Raw genomic sequence first — 16,975 nt, 5'->3', positions numbered from 1 at the left:
TTGGTTATAAAAATTTTCAAACCAGCAGTGTGTGAGGAAGACATCCACGGGGTAGGCATTGTTCAGTCTTGGCTGGGAAGAATCAGGCCACAGGATGTTGGCAGTTTTGTGAATAAGAAATTATTCTGATCCTCAGGTAAAGAAAGGTTAATTGACAGAGTTTCAACGATAACTTCATTAGGTAAACACACATCTGTCCCTGGTCTAATTTATACAAAGACAGAGAAGGGAGGAAGAAAAAGGAACCAGTCAGGGTGGAGAGCTAGAGGGGGCTGGCAAAAGGGAAAAGAGTAGTGTAAGATCTGTGAGCCAGAAACAGATCCCTCCGGTGGAGGGCCTGTATGCAAGGCAAGGTGCCCCTTAGAGCATCTTTCTTCTTTTTTTATTATGAAGTTTGTACTGATATAGACAGTGCAGAAAAATATTAAGAAACGCACACACACATACATACATACACCCATAATCCTACTAGTGAGAGATCACCACTATAAATTTCTCTCCAGTCTTTTTCTTTGTATATATTGTAACATAGTTGAGCTCACGCTGTAGCTGCAATTTGATAGCCTTTTTTTTTTCCAACTTTAACGTATTACAGTTCCCTGTGCTTTTGTCAACTCTGTGTGTGGTTTACGGCCACGTGATAGTTTGTCTTGTGGATTCTCTCTGGCAGGATGGACCCTTCACAGTGGTTAAGAACTTGCCTGTGGGTCAGACAGCCCCCCCACCCTATTTAATAGCCTGGTGACTTTGGGAAATTACTTCATCTCTCGAAGCCTCAATTATTTCGTCTGCAAAATGGGCATAATAATATCACTACCTATAGAGTTGTCACCAGGATTAAACCATGCTTAAAATTAAACAATGCAGTGCTTACTGACTCCCTCTGCTTAGGAAACTGCCTCCTCCTAAGAGGGAGGTAATATTATCGCCATTTTACAGATGAGAAGGTTTACTGGGTGAGATCACTTGCCCAGTGGCCATGGTTAGTAATTGAAAGAGTCAGGACTTGTAGTGACCATCAGATTCTGAAACCCCAACTCTTGCCCACTATGCTACACTACTTACTTGGGGTAACTCAGCCAAGTCGTCTGGCTAGTAAAGAACAGAGCTGAAATGTCACTGAGTCCAGAGCCTACATGCTGTGATGCCCCCTGAGAAAGTTCCTTGTGGGTCTCGTATTCTCTGGGTTTTACTTAAAATCATTTCTTCCTGTGCCCTGGTACTGCATCAGGCACTGGTGGGCACCAGTGGGTCAGGGCCGGGGATGGGTGGGTACTTTTGCTGGTCTCTGCGGGAATGGCATAGTGGTACGTTTTCAGAGTGCAGGAGAAGGAGGGTTCATGAAGCTTTTTTAAAGTCACAAGTATATGATGCCCAGAGAGGGCCAGGAGAACTGTCAGCAGTGACGTGGATTATATGCTCAAACCCTCCCCATTTCCATCTCCATAATGATTCTGATACTGAGATGGTTTTCTCCTTGCCTTTGGTCACCCTCTCCTTTGTCCAAGAATGGTGTCCAAGAATTGTGCCCTGGATGGATTCTCGGCTCCTGAATCATTTGCCAAGTCCAGCCTGACCATCTTCCTCCTACAGTCAATCCTGAGAGAGCAAGGAGATGCCCTGGAACCAGTTCAGGGATGAATGCCATTGATTGCATTGCTGCCTTGTCACCTACAGAGTGACAGGGTATGAGAGAAAAACAAATAGTGGCTGATACACAAAAAAACTCCATCCCAGTTTCTAGGATACAATTGGTCTGTGGGGGTCCTGCCAGCCTCAGGGTGAAAAAGGCAGAAGGCTTAGAACCCTACCCAGCTGCAGGGGCCCCTCAGCCTACATTTTCTTGAAGGCCCCACATCCAGAGCAGATCCGATTTAGAGCCGTCCCAGCAACTCTTTCTGAATTGCTTGGTTATTCAGCAGATTAAATCTTAATTGCAAATGCGGTTTCAGCGTAGGAGTACCATTGTGCTTGCCGGTTTCAGGCCGTTTTTGCTGAGCCCTGCTTTTCCAAAAGGCTGTTACAAATTTAGAAAGGGGGAAATGGTATTTCATTTGTCCATCAGTGTTTTGTTTTGCAGACTGAATTTATTTTAGTGTTTGTTTAAAGGTGCCAAAATCTGACGTCCCTGGAGAGAGAATTGCTCAATTTTTTGGAGCGCTTCTCTGGCCTGTCCAAACTACATCTAGAAAACAATGTCTGTGGTCCTTATGTGAGAGGCTAGGCTTGCCAACAATCTCATATGGTGTCATTTTGATTAATTTTTCAGAGACCCAAGAAGCCACCTCCTCCATCCGCTCCTGTTATCAAGCAAGGGGCAGGTAATGTACCTTTCAGTTCTGTAAACGAGATGTGCATCTCTCTCTTTGCATATATTTACAGCCTTCTTGGGAGAGCTCAAGATTCTTAGATTCAAATGCCACAGATAGCCAAATGGGGAAGTTACGATTTGGTCTCAACAGGCAGGTTTTAAATATACTGCTGTTTTTTCTAAAAAATAAACATATCATTAAAATGTATCCTTGATACAGCAAAAAAATCCAGCCTCCCAAAGAGAATGACCTGAAAGACTTTGCTTTGGAATAAACCAGTTTTGTTTGCTTTGTTTTTATTTTCTTAATAAACCACTTTTGAGGAGAGAAGAACTAATTGTCCTTCCTCGCCTGCGCCTGCCTGATGGAAGGTCAGCTTGGGGAGGATTGTTTCCCACGAGGCATAACATCACCATGCATGTATAGCCGTGCTGAATTTTCACTGTCTGTCCCATGTGGTTAACCAAAATTTGTAGTTACTTCACTTACCCTCTAACAAAAAAATGTTTTTCTAGCGATACTTTTCCTCATGATTCTTTTTTAATGTGGAAAAGAGTCCAATTCACTTTTTATGTGTAGTTCAGATTAAGGTTGAACAATATAGGAAGAATTGATGTTGGACAATTGGTAACTCACTGCACACTGGATTCTCATATACAAAGATGACAATTCATATGTCCCAATAGAACTCCTCTTTAGACTTGTCAAAAACCAATTGTGGGGAGAAATTCCTCTATGAATAACTAGTTAAGTGGCATTTTAAAAAATTAACAACTGAAACAGAAGAAGAGTAAGGGTATTTTTAGTTCTGCACATTCATAATTATGATATTTTCTGTAACATATATAGTATGAATAAATTTCCAGATTGGTTTATTCACAGATTTATTAAGGAGTGATTTTTCTAAAGTTCTTTTGGCCCAACAAGTTGGGGGGAAATCAGCTTGACCCTAAATTCCTTTCCCATTCCCTTCAGCATAGTTGAGAATTATAGAGATTAAGCCCTGAAATAGGATGTTAATTACATCTTCTGCTCCGCCCGCATCCTTGTTTGCATTGAGCAGTTTAATTTTGCCACCTAGTGGTTCTGGCCAGATAAATATCTTATTGTGCTGAAATTAAAGCTGGATATTTATTTTCTTTTCTCTGAAGACTCTTTTCCCTAGAGGCCTTGGTGAACAATTAGAGACCGAGGAGAGGAATCGAATGGTCCAAGGCTCAGGTAGCCTAAAATGTAGCTAGGATGGGATTCTTCGTGATAGTAGGATTGTCAATTTCTTCTGTGTCTCAGGAATGATTCTGAACTTCTTCACTATCATTAGGAGACTAGATTGTAGCATGGTAGGCAAATTCTTATCCTTTTAAAACAACTTTACCACAGGTTATGCTGAATCTCTGTGGGGTAAAGCAAGATGGCATTTAATCTTCCTAGATTACTGCTACTGCTCATTTATCCTACTGAATGATCTTGGGAACTGCTTTGTGACGGGGAAGTGGATATTCACATTTTCCCCATCATTAACTTTCCTTGTGTTTGATTATTTGACAAAAAAAATCAGAGATGGCATTGACAGAAATCAGGTACAGTGTTTAATTTGTAGTGAGTCATTAAGATTTAGGTAAAGTGTGTGTTCAGTGGGTTTTTTTAAAGTTCTTTTGGCCTCTGATGCTGTGTAATTGAGATTTTAGTAGCAAGCCCCCATCTGTAGGGCTGGTCAGGTAAAGAGTTTGTCAAGCACTCAACCAAGTCCATAAATCAGAGGAGGACTTGGGATAGGTTTTGTGCTTTAGCTCTTTTCCAAGTGCTCTGAGGCCACTGGCACTGATGAAGACCCCAGGTGACAGAGCAGCTGCAGTCCACATGGGTAAAGAGGAAGTGCTAATTGGCACATTTGGAAAAGGATAATACTTGAGGAATTCAGATGCCAATAGAAAGGACTTAGGGAGATCCACTGTATCCTCCCTGTACATCCCTCCACTTAAAAATATGTTCTAGTTACTATCACTTCCTAACAAACTGCCCCAAATTTGGTGGCGTAAAGCAACACTCTTCTTATGCCCACAGATTCTGTGGGTCAAGAATTTGAACAGGGCATAGCTGGGATGTCTTGTCTCTTTGTTCCATGATGCCAAGGACCTCAGCTGGGAATGCTGGACCAGCTGAGGCTGGAGGATCTACTTCGAAGATGACTGCTTCACTCTCGTGTCTGGCTCCCCTTGGTGCAGGGGTAGCTGGAAGCCTGGGCTCAGCTGGGGCTGTCTGCTGGAGCATCTACACATGGCCTCCAGCATGGTGGCCTCAGGGTAGTCGGCTTCTTACATGGAGGTTCAATATTCCAGCAAAAAAATGCCCATAAGCTACATGACCTTTTATCACCTAGCCTGGGAAATTATATGATGTCACACTGAACACTGGTTGGAGCAGTCACGAGCCCACCCACATTCCAGGCAAGGGAGCATAAGCCTCAACTCTTAATGGAAGGGGTAGCAAACAATTTGAGGCCATATTTTAAAACTGCTACAAAATGGAATCCAGGTCCCTGTGAAATTCCTCTTTATTTGTAGAGCACAATATCCCGTGACTCCTTATTTGCATATTTTAATGACTGACTTGTTTATTTAGCCACATTCTCCACCCAGACCCAGTGATTTCCTGTGACCATTTTGATGCCCAAGGAAGTCAGATTTAAATATCAGAAAATGTTAGTGGTGTTCTTGTAAATTAAGGATATATAGGCAGGTATACTTAATGACATAGGCCAGAAATGGCTTCTGCTCTGTTTCTAAGCAGCTTATGTTTGCTAGGTAACACCAGCACCCAGTTTAGGAAAAAAAAATCTGTTGACTTTGCTGTACCTGATAAATATTTGAAATGCTGGTATGTCTTTAAATGCATAGAGAAAACATGTTCTGATGACTGTTATCCTTTCCCACCTAGGTACCTCTGAGAGAAAACATGAAATTAAAAAGATACCTCCTGAAAGACCAGAAACGCTGCCAAACAGAACAGAAGAAAAAGGTATGAAGTCATGTCTTCATTGGCACTTCTAGAAAGCAAGAGATGAAGCTGTCTGTCACAGGGCTAGTCTGCATTACCCACAGAATTTGCTTTTCCTTTGGAATATGGTGATTATGGTTTCGTTTCGATTGCTTTTAAATATCCTGTTTATAAGGAAATAGGAGAGAAGGTTATATGGCACTTCTTTTGGCCAGAATTTCTCATCAAATGAAAAACAACCAGCCCAGTCACTTAACACATTGGGGCTCTTCCGTCCCAATCTTCCTGTCATCACTGCCCTTCCTCATCAGCAGCATCCTGAAGTCGAGGTGCCGACTAAGCTCCTTGAGGGCCCGGATATGTCTGCCACAGTTTCCATCCTGCCCTCTCCCGTGCCTAGTGCCCCAGGGTGCTCATTAACTGATCACAGATGGACGTGGCTTAGAGAAATTCCCATCTAGGCAAATGAAAGCTCTCTTTCTCAGTCACTGCTTGGACCCTTGACTCTGGCTACTATATTATAGACACATGTCCTTGGTCAAGAATGTTGGGGGCGAGGGGACATGGCAAAACTGGGAAAAGCAGCTCAGTGCCTACAGTCCCCTGAAGGTGGACAGAAATGTCATTTGCAGGGAAGTGGCTTAACACATCTCACTCAGTCCATTTCACAAATGCGACTCCTACCATTCTGGGTGTCTCTCCCAAAGAAATCTACAGGCTGTGGAAGGACTCATTTTATTAGATGTCTAAGATATGATTGATGACACATTTTATGAGGAAAGTGCTATGTTATTATTATGAACAGAAGGCAGAGCAAATTCCATTTTAAAAAGCAGTTATTTGTAAGTCACAAGAGAAATGCTGAATTAATGAATGTAATGATTTGGAGGTGCTCCTGGGTGGCCTCATGAAATTTTACTGTGAAATTTAATATTTTATATCAGCCTGCCAAAAGTTTTACCAACATTGGAAGCTCTTAAGAAGTTACACCTCTTTCTTTCACAGTGAACAGTTAAAACTTGAGTTGTGGAACCTCATTGTGAAGGCCAGGTCTGTGTCACAGATCAATGAAAAAATAGCCATTGAGTATGTACCATACCAATAGCTCTTTGATAAAAGTGTGTGTAGTGACATAACCAAATACTGCCCCCCCGTCTTCATGGGGGACACATGACTAGTTTCTGGCTAATAGCCAGGCTCTGTGATGAGGACACTTCCTGCTCTGTTTCATGCTGACTCACATATGGAGTTGGCTTACGTGTGAACAACCACCCTAGTTGGCTGGCCGAGTGGCCACACACTTCTGGTTCCTTCCCTTCCCATGATTCCTTGTTCTGTGCCACAGTGGGTCAGGAAAGTTGAAGCCCTTATCAAAAGCAACAGGGACACCAGCGAACCAGCCCCACCCTGTCTTATCCTCCCTGTTAGGTGGGCACGAACCCCCTCTCCCATCCGTTCTGCAGGCTGCTGGAGCTCCCGTCCCTCCTAGCAGGAGGAATCTCCCCTCCTTTGCATTTCAGCTGAGCCTTTCCTCCTCTGCTCCCTGTGGACTGGTAAATGAGTTCCCAGCATTCCTAGGTGGAGCATATTCCCCTACCAAAATATTGCGGGGGTGAGCACAGTGATACCTGTACAATACTTGATGGGCTTTTTAAAGCTTTGCCAACTGGCCTGGGCACCCAAACAATATGAGTTTATGTTTGCAAGTGAAATGTGTTCAGAGTTCCAGCTCACAAATGAACATAGGAACCTGCTGTCCTCCGGTGGGCAACTCGGTGAAGTTCCATCTTTATAAAGAAGAAGGTGGATGCGTGCTTTTTACACCACGCACAGGGCAAGGCTAATTGGGGACAGAAAACATGAAGCTGTCACTGAATGCTACCCAGTTGGGCCACCAGATCTGGCTTTAACTTCATTCTAATAGCTCTGACTCCAAAAACCCTTGGAAACCAAATACCTATGAAGTCCCAGTTTACCTTCCAAGTTCAAATTGTGCACAAAAGGGATTTAGAACTAGTGATTGTTCCCTGAAATGCTCCCCCTTTTTTTGTCTCCTGGCCCTTTACACAGGTCAACCTGAGAGGTGTCAGGCCTCTTTCCTCCCCACACCCGGCAGGTCCTGTGGGTCATTTACCAAACCTCAACCATTTACTGAGCACTTGCTGTGTGCCAGGCACCATGCAGGATTCCAGGGAGATGACCAGACGTGGGCCCTGCCCTTGGGGGCTGACAGCCCACAGGCTGTGCCAAGTGGGCAGACATCCAGAAAGTATCCAAGTGGAGCCTGTTTATAAAGGGCTGTCCTTCACGGCTCAGATGACGATGTGAGAAAGTCTGCCTTTGAGGGTGGGTCCAGCTGTTGAGAAGGGACCGTGATGGTGTCACATTTTGGCCAGGCCTGACGAGTAGGCCTGATGAAGGACAAGTAGGAGTTTGCCGAGGATGGGCAGTGGCCGGAAGGGCCTTCCAGGCAGAGGGACCAGCATGAGCAAAGGTGAACAGTGAGCTGCGGCTCTGTAGGGATCTTTCTAACTTGACAAAGAATAAATGATGCTCTTCGCCTTCCAACTTCACCTTCACAAGTGGCATCAGAGATTTTTTTTAAGCAGGAAACAAGCGATCTGCACCTAAGTACTGTCACTTACACTAGATCTGTCTATCATCTTTATGCTTTTTTGAACGATGACTTAAAGAAAGACCAGAGAGAGAGCCAAAACTGGATTTACAGAAGCCTTCTGTTCCTGCCATACCACCAAAAAAGCCACGGCCACCCAAGACCAATTCTCTCAGCAGACCAGGCGCACTGCCCCCGAGGAGGCCTGAACGACCAGTGGGTCCCCTGACCCACACCAGGTACTGCTCTGCTCTTGATGCTGGGGGTGGGTGAGGGGCCTTGAGTGCAGCCAGCTGAGGGAGGAGGTATAAAGCTGCCCTCTTCCACCTTCTAGCAATGCTGTCTGAGGACTCCAGCCACTTCAGTCCTTGCTCCCGTGCTTGGGCAGAAGTGAGTACAAGGCTGGGAGGTACAGTGTGGGTTCCAGGATTAGCAGATGAGGATCAGGGACCCAGCATCTAGGTGCTGCTCACACGCATGGCTTTTCCCTGTGCTCCATTAGAGCAAGGCCAGCTGCCATTCAGAGTGGAAATTCGGGTGGCATGCCCACCTTCATCCCCTGGGTGTCCTGGCCTCGAGTATGCATGTCTCACTGGCAGCGCCATCCCCTGACCCTCTCCCTGCTCTCTGGTGCCTCCTTCTACACTCCCAGGCTCTCTCTGCCCTTGACTGTACAGCTCTTTTGTGGAATACAGGACCCAGCATGGCAAATATTGTCTGAGTGTACATGTCTCTGAACTCTGACCCTCAAAGGCAAGGGACGTGCTTCTTCAGGCACTCGTTCTGAGATGTGCCTGGCAAAACTCAAATTTGCTCACAGGCTGACTAGATGAATGTATTAGTAATGTGAAATCAGAGATGGATATTGTGCCTTCTAGGCCTGAGATGCCCACCACAGAGCAAGGAACTGTCAAGTTCTCTCCACAAGTTCATTGCCAGAACTTTGTGCCATTACATGTATATTATGCATCTTACTAATACACCAGAGCAAGTCAATGACATGGAGGTCTTTATGTGTACCTGTCAACACACAGTCACTCACTGGATTTTTGTTCCTTTGAGCTAAGTTTGCATGGTGAGAGTCACGTGGGGCTTCAGTGCCCTTGAGTTGGAGTCAGATAGGCTTCTGGGGTCACATCTCACCCCACTCATAGGAGGAGTGCCAGCCTTGGCAAGTCACTGCCCCTTTCACCTCACTTTATCCATCTGTAAACTGAGGATGATAATGGAATGTACCTAAAAGGAAGGACTGGGATAATTTCCAAGTATGTAGCCTCATGCCTGTAAATCAACGTTGCTTTCATTGTCATTTTCATTATCACCTATCAAACTGGACATACTGCAGTAAGACAAGAACAGCTCATTTAATTTTTAGAAAATTTTTTTAAATTGTGGTAAAATACATATAATATAAAATTTACCACCTTAACCATTTGTAGGTATACATGAAGTGGCATTAACTACATTGACATTGTTCTGCCACCATCACCACCATGAACCCCAGAACTCTTTTCATCTTGCAAAACGGAAATTCTGTACCCTTTAAACACGAACTCCCATTTCTCCTCCCCCTAGCCCCTGGCAACCACCCTTCTACTTTCTGTATCTATGAATCTGACTACTCTAGGTACCTTATATAAGTGGAATCATACAGTATTTGTCCTTTTGTGACTGGATTATTTCACTTAGCCTGATGTCCCCAAGGTTCATCCACGTTGTAACATGATTCATTTACTTTTAATCATGCCTACTACAAAACACAACACACCCCTGCCCAAATATAGAGGCAGGTAGCCGTGTGAGTGGCTGAGAGATGTCAGAATCTCAGCCGGCCATTGTGGACGCACAGATGCTCGTGTGCAGAAGGCTGGCTGCCTGGCAGAGCACACAGCTGTGGTTAGCTCAGGCACATGTGAGCCCATCGGAGCAGCAGCTGGTTCACCTGTGTCATCCTGCAGGTGTTTCCCGAGGTCCAATCAAACAACTGCCTCCATATGACAGTCCCTGGGGAAACAAATGGGACCCGGGCCGCTGTTGCATTGTTCAGGTCCCTACATGTTGCTCCCTCTTCTGCTGATTGATAGCAGAAGGCTGTTTGCACATGCGCATGACAGGGTCACTTGACAGCCCTGATGACCTTAGCAAGGGCCACTTCAGTAGCGTGGTCAGCCCAGAAGCTAGCACTTCAGAAGAAAAAGGTCATGTAAACCTAAGTGCTTCTGAAGAGAAAATGAGCTACGCAAACAGGGAGAACGGAGCAGCAAAGGTTGCACTTCACTTTGTGGTGGGTGAAAGGAGAACAGAAGCCACGCTTTGCCAAATTCTGTTAGTCTTCCAGGGACTACAGACATTTTGGTTAAGTCAATAACACTTTCTAGAATGTTCCTGCTGCTCTCTCTTCTCTAATCCGAAGAGAAGTGGAATTCAGATGGCTTCTTTGCCTCCAAAGGTTGCTCTCAACCCTCTCGTTATGGGATAGGTGCAGGCTTGGTGAGCCATCAATTAGATCTGCACACAAGGGGGAAGCAAATTATAACTGCCGACCTCTGGGCTCACAGAGGCCCCATTTACCTCCCGCCTCTGCTTGGCTCTTCTCTGCCTCCAGCTCTCCCAACATCCAGTTGTCAATTAGAAGTATGGCCCACTGAGGAAGATGCATGAGAGGGGTTTGTACAGAAGCCAGTGGGAAATGTAACTGTTCTTCACTTTGTGTGTGGCTTCTGAGCAGCCTGGGAGAAAGTGGGCAGCCCCCGGCCTCCCCTTCCTCCTACAACCTCTGTGGCTGCCCAGCCTTCAGGGCGCTGGTTTGCAGAAAGGGAGAGGGAGAGGAAAGCCCCAGGCTTCATTCCTGACAATCCTAGGAAGTGGCAGGCCTGGGCAAGGTTGGGAGCATTTGAAGAACCAGTATCTGCTATGGCCACTTGCTCAGCCAGGTGAAGGGAGGACAGTGCCTGCTCTAACTCAGTGGTTCTCAACCTTGAGTGTGCCTTGGAATCACCTGGAGAACTTGTTCAAACAGATTGCTGACCCCCAGCCCCACAGTTGCTGACTCAGTAGGTCTGGGGTGGGCCTGGGAATTTACATTTCTAACAAGCTCTCAGAGGATGCTGATGCTGCTTGCCCATGTCCACACTGTGAGAACCCCTGGTCTAGATTCTCCCAAGTTTTTGACAGCGCCCCTCTTCTTCCCTGGCTGTCTCTCATGCACTTGTGTTAATGCTCCCTGACTTCAGAGCCCAGTTAGCATGCCCCTCTTCTGGAAGCCTTCCCTTATCTCGCATGATTGCTCTCTCCTCCAAATGCCTGACACCCCATGTTTAGCCTAGTGCGGGGCCCCATGCTGTGCCACTTGGGATGCTCACACCCCCGGACTCCTTTACGAGATTTAAAGCGATCAAGAGTGTGTTTTGTCATCTCCACATGCTTTACAGGGTTGAACATATGGTAGTGGCTCATTTAACACACTTGTTGAATGCCATCCTTCCTGAAAAGGGGGGGAGGTGCCAGTGCTTACATTTTGTTCACTTTTGCCTCTCCTGTCATCCTTCCCAGCCCCTCTGTACGAGCTCTGCAGCAGGAGTGTCTCATGTTGTAAGTCACCTAGAGTGTCGTAGATTTCAACAGAAAAAAAATTTAAGGATATCAGAGAAAGGCTTATTGTCTCTCAGTACTTCATGCACTTCATATTTTTTGCTAAGCATGTACGTTGGACAACCAACCCGTAGGTTGGTTTATGAACTTGTTTTGTTCTGCCAAATTAGTTAAGGTAGGAATGTTAACGTCATTCAGACAGTTTTGTGTCAGTGGTCCTCCAGAGAAAGGATATTGTCTGCTGGGTGAATCCAAATCGTGGCCAGGATTTACCTGACCAGATGGATAGGTGGACGAATGGTTGAACACATGGACACACAGTCACTGTTTGCCATTCTTGTTGGGAACTAGGCATTGCTGCTCTAGCTGCAGTGTCTGGGCTCGAGCTTCCTCTCACCAGCCAGAAAACTCGCTGCCAAATGTGGCTTCCAGAAGAGATCAATTTCGTTCTATTTAAACAGGAACTAGCATCTTTTAGAAAAAGGAATGTATAATTTTAGGAAGGGGGAGTCGTTTTTAGATATATTCACTTAACAAAAATGTGTTGAGGGACTACTGTGTGCAAGGCACTGTTCGGGATCTTAGTAACGGTGGGGCTCAGTCGTGGCAGATCACACTTTTCAGGAATCACGCCTACAGGAACTAGAATAACATCAGTGTGTAGTTTTGTGTCCAGTCTGAGCAAGTGGAAGTGTGCCATTAACACACTTCCCCATTGGTAGGATGGAGTTTTAACAGGAAAAAAAAGACTTTTTCAAAAAAAATATTTTAATACCAGAGTTGATGTAAAAACTGAATGATGAGGGGCCAGTCCGGTGGCATAGCGATTAAGTGCACGGCTCTGCTTCGGCGGCCCGGGGTTCGCAGGTTCAGATCCCAGGCACGCACTGATGCACCACTTGTTAAGCCATGCTGTGGCGGCATCCCATATAAAGTAGAGGAAGATGGGCATGGATATTAGCCCAGGGCCAATCTTCCTCAGCAAAAAGAGGAGGATTGGCATCAGATGTTAGCTCAGGGCTAATCTTCCTCACAAAAAAGAAAAAAAATGAATGATGATAGGAGATTCCTCTAAACCATAAGTGCCTCCTTTGTTTGAAAGTCAGTGCCCTGGGGAAGCTCAGTTATTATTTCATAGTGCACAGACAGGGTCTGCTCATCTTGTCCAGCCCACCACATAACTAAGGTGGTTGTGGTGCAAAGAGCATTCTGTCTACCTGTGTTTTCACACTTGCGAAAATGGAGGCTCAAAAGTATAGAACCTGCTCACTTGTTTTTATATTTGGTTGTGAATATATTTCAAGTGACGGAATATACCTAAACCTTTTTGTATGTGTGTATATACACACACATGAATATGTGATGTTATATGTCTAATAATGTGTATTATCGATTTAATAAATATGGGTTCAGAAACCTCCATGAGAAGAGGTCCTGAAGCTTGGGAGAAAGGGCTCAAAGAAAAAAGAGAAAAATCCAAGGAAATGCTGGAGAGAAGCCGGCTGCCCTGAGCTCTAGTAATTACATGCGGCAGGAGGCAGCAAGCCAGAAACCTGAGGGGCAGAGCAGGTGTGTGCTTTCAAAGGAAAATAATCCCCATAGGGAAGGAGGGGGCAGCAACCTGGCTAGACCAGAACAGGTTTGTCAGGCCTCCCAAACACAGATATCCCCAACTTGTAATAATTATTCTTTTTCTTTCTGAAGAGCGGGGAGGCTGAAGCAGGACCTTTGTTCTGAGTTGCAAGGGAGCTTTGCCCGTTGTCTGCTACAGCACAGAGCAGCCCGTGCTTTCCAAGTAGAGGGGGCAGGTGACTGGCAGGGGGGGGGATGGGAGGGGCTGGTGTCCAGTGATAAACAGAGCATCTGGGTTGGAGGAGAAGGAAGTGAAGCTAAAAGGTGTAAGGAGGAGGTGAGGTGAGCAAGGATGGAGTGGGAGAAGTCGATGGCCACAAGTATGAGATGCTGGTCAGAAAAGAGGAGGTTGGTACTCACAACCTCAGAGGTGGAGTCAGTCTGAAGATGAACATATCCACAGAGGGAGGGGCTGTGAATGTGGGTGACTGAAGATGAATGCCTGTCATAAGGGCTGAAGGGACCAGAGGAAGGAGGGGCTGACATTGGGGATGGATTGCTCACATGGCTGTCATAGGCTCAGGAAGATGGCAAGAGCTGAAGTGAGGTGAGGCGGATGTTCTAGAAGCCAATGTCCTCCCAGATGGATGTCAGTGTGTTCTAGGAGGTGATGACAGTCAGTGATAAGAAAGGTTTAGCTGTCAGGGTGGTAGTGGGCGGGTCAGTGAGGAGGTTCTGCATGTGGGGGATTGGTTACCGTGGCTCAAGCATCCCAGAGGGCGCTGTCCATTGACTTCAGATGTGCAAGCATGTGTCGGAGGAGGAATCCCAGTGAGAAGATGGGCAGTTGGGTATTGGACACCAGGCTGTGGGCAGGAGGCCTAGTGACTTCCCAGACCTGTGCCACTTGGAGATGGCCTATTGCTTTAAATGTTAAACACGCCAGGTCCCTTTCCTGTGAAGGGCTGGAGGGTATACTGCTGAGCGAACTGGAGCAGGGATCCAGCGGGGAGTGGCCGTGGAATTGCAAATTTTTTACTTGTAATGAAGATGGAACCCTGGATTTCTGAGAAACGTTGGGAGATAAGTGACTGTTGAGTTCTGAGACATTTTAGCTTGAGGCAAAGATTAAGTAAACATTTATACACCAAACATCTACTAAGTGCTTAAGGAAGGGCAGATGTCTCGTGAGACCAGCTTACCGGCACAGGAGATTTCTCTTTAGATGTATACAGGCATCCCGTGTGCTCAAGCCCCTGGAGTTACAGCTTAGCAGGAAATTAGCTTTAAGGTCCGGACCTCTGTGAGGTGTCTGGCCCCTGTGCCCACCAAATGAAAGCATCAAAAAAGACCTCTTGGCTCTTACTAGGTATAAACTAATCAATTAATCAAAAAAGAGGAAGCGAAAGATAGCTAGAGTGCATACACATGCTCCCTAAGTAGGCAGGTAAATGTGCACTTGGGCGGTCAGGCCATCATTTTGAGGATTACTCAAGTATTCTGTATGTCTTTTCAAAGAGTCCTAGTGATGCATTGTGTGGTGTTTGAGTGTTTCCCTTCTTTTCTACAAGTCAGGACCAAGACATGTCTTTGGAGAATTCAAGAGAGAGATCTTGGCTAGAAATTTCAGAGGTGGGTGTCATTGGCTCATAGATGGTAGTTACAAGCAGGAGTGGCTATAATCACTCCAGGGAATTATGGAGAAGAAGGAGAGGAGAGATGCGAGACAGCAGTGGGGAAAATTGTTATTTATAGGGTGGAGGAGGGACTGAGCCATGGGAAAGGGTAGGTGGAGTATGATGTCATGGAAGCTGGAAGAAAGGAGTGTGCAGCAGCTACTGATCAGTGGGTCTCACACTTGAGTGTGCATCACAGTCACCTGGGATTTTTTAAAACGCAGATCGCTGCTCCCCAAGTTTCTAATTCAGTGGGTCTGGGTTAAGGCCTAAGAATTTGCATTTCTAGCAAGCTCTCAGGGCTGCCACTGCTGCTGGTTAGCTGACCACACTGTGAGAACCCCCGCCAAAGCGAGAGCCATGAAGACTGCAGAGCACCCCCGGGCTTTGGTCACTAGTTGGCCCTTGGTGACCCCAGTCAAGTGGCTTCTGTACAATGGTTGGGGGGCAAGAGACAGACTTGGGGTGAGTTGAAGAAAGAGTGGGCAGGAGGCCAAGCATGCATAGACTTGTTTTGTGAGAAACTTGGCTATGGCAAAAAGATGGAAAAGGGGTACTAGATATGGATTCAGTGATGAGAGAGGAGTGTGCCTGTGTGTGTGTGTGCGTGTGATGTCATTCATTCATCTCAGATACTCATCCAGTGCCTGCATTTGGCTAGGCCCTCTTCTAGGTGGTAGTTAACTATGGTAACTACGCCAAACATGGTTCCTGCCCACCCACTGCTTACTTAGGCTTTGGAGCCAGGCACAAGGGTCAAAACCCCGCCCCTCTACTTACTTACCCTGTGACTTTGGGCAAGGTGCGCATGGCTTCGAGGCTCCATTTCCTCCTCAGCAAAATGGCACTGTGAAGCCTACCTTGCCCATGTGGAGATTTAAACAAGCCGCTACACTGCTAAGGCACCTTGTTCTTTGCCTGCACTTGAGAGGCACTCTGCAAATCTGTGCAAGCTTTTATCCTCCCTTGAGAGAGCTCAGTGGGTGACCTGAGTGGGAGAGGGATTCCCACCTGGTAGCAAGCAGGTCGTGCTTGGTAGCCCCGAGGGAGAGAGGAAACAAGGACAGCCTCAGATAGCACATCAGGAGATCTCTAGGAGGTGGAAGCTCAAGTTGCCTCCCCCAGAAGCAGCGAGAGAGTCAGGGGAGGTCCGGACTCAGGGAGGGCCAGGGACTGAGGGAGGGCTGTTGATTTATGGAGCATGGGAAGCCCATAGGGCCCAGGGGAAAACGCCTTGTCACACTGTGGGGATGCCTGCGTTATTGGCTGACTTCATTTCATTTGTGTGCATAACCTTCTCTCTTTATTGCTTTCCACCCACACCCAGAATGAATTTTATTCCCTGCAGCGAGAACCCACGGTAGTGACAGGGCTTAGCCCCAGCTCAGACTGAGCTGCATTGATTCTCCTGCCAGTGATGGCCCGAATCCAGCAAGGAAACAGTAGGAGATATTAACACCTCACACGTGCACAGTACTAATTGGTTCCTATAATGCTTTTTCCATGGGCTATTTCTTGGAACGTTCTTCCTCTAAGCGGCACCCCACAAACCTTTTCAGAGTTGCACAGTGATGAGTTCCTCCTCCTCAGGGCATCTTTAAGGTCCCTTGCCCCTCTGAGACGCCCAGCTGTGGGTTTGCAGATGAGGGCTACGGGGGGCCTCATCTTTTTGCCTTAGGGGATTGTGGGCTTGTTATGCCCTAGATGGGCTCCGGAGGGAGGCCTGTTTTCATGCACACTTGCAGTGTCTGCACAAAGAACAGAAATCTGGAGAGGAACTGAGCGGGCAATGTCCCATCACCTTCCAACGTGTCTTCACCAACTATAAATAGCTAAGTTTGTTTGTGCTCATCCAAACAAGGACGCCGTGCAGGAGGAGAGCTGCCAGGAAAACCACTCTGGTTCCCGCTCCTTGCGCCCCTGGCCTTGCTCGAGCTCTTCCACATTTAAATGGGAAGTTTGCAGTCAAAAAGTGCCTGTGATTCCTGGGACATTTTTGGCCACCGGGTGTGTATGTGGGACCTCCACAGGTATCAGCAGGGTGAAGGAAACTGGGATTGTTGTTGCTACAATTTTGTCCTTTCCTGATGGAAAGATTCAACCTCCCTGGGCAGAACACTTCTGAAGAACTGGCTTCACATGTCCTACCTTCACAGATGGGCGGAGCCCTCTTATAGTTGTTTATTTGAGAGAGAAAAAAATCTCTGGAAGCA

The 16,975-nt window shown here is 46.4% G+C and overlaps 1 protein-coding gene across 3 annotated transcripts in view; it reads left to right on the top strand.

Moving 5' to 3' along the window:
* Window positions 1-16,975, top strand: part of SH3KBP1 (SH3 domain containing kinase binding protein 1) — a 337,148-nt gene that overhangs the window by 277,018 nt on the left and 43,155 nt on the right. For all 3 annotated transcript variants that reach the window (XM_058535538.1, XM_058535540.1, XM_058535539.1), the window contains 3 exons: window positions 2,270-2,321; window positions 5,250-5,330; window positions 8,003-8,162. In XM_058535538.1, coding sequence (XP_058391521.1) covers window positions 2,270-2,321; window positions 5,250-5,330; window positions 8,003-8,162 — 293 coding nt within the window. The remainder of the gene's footprint in view (window positions 1-2,269; window positions 2,322-5,249; window positions 5,331-8,002; window positions 8,163-16,975) is intronic.

Source organism: Diceros bicornis, chromosome X, assembly GCF_020826845.1.
Source record: "Diceros bicornis minor isolate mBicDic1 chromosome X, mDicBic1.mat.cur, whole genome shotgun sequence".
In the NCBI taxonomy this organism is placed as follows: Eukaryota; Metazoa; Chordata; class Mammalia; order Perissodactyla; family Rhinocerotidae; genus Diceros; species Diceros bicornis.
Note: the sequence above shows the minus strand (reverse complement) of the source record. Positions and strands in the feature narration are given on the sequence as shown.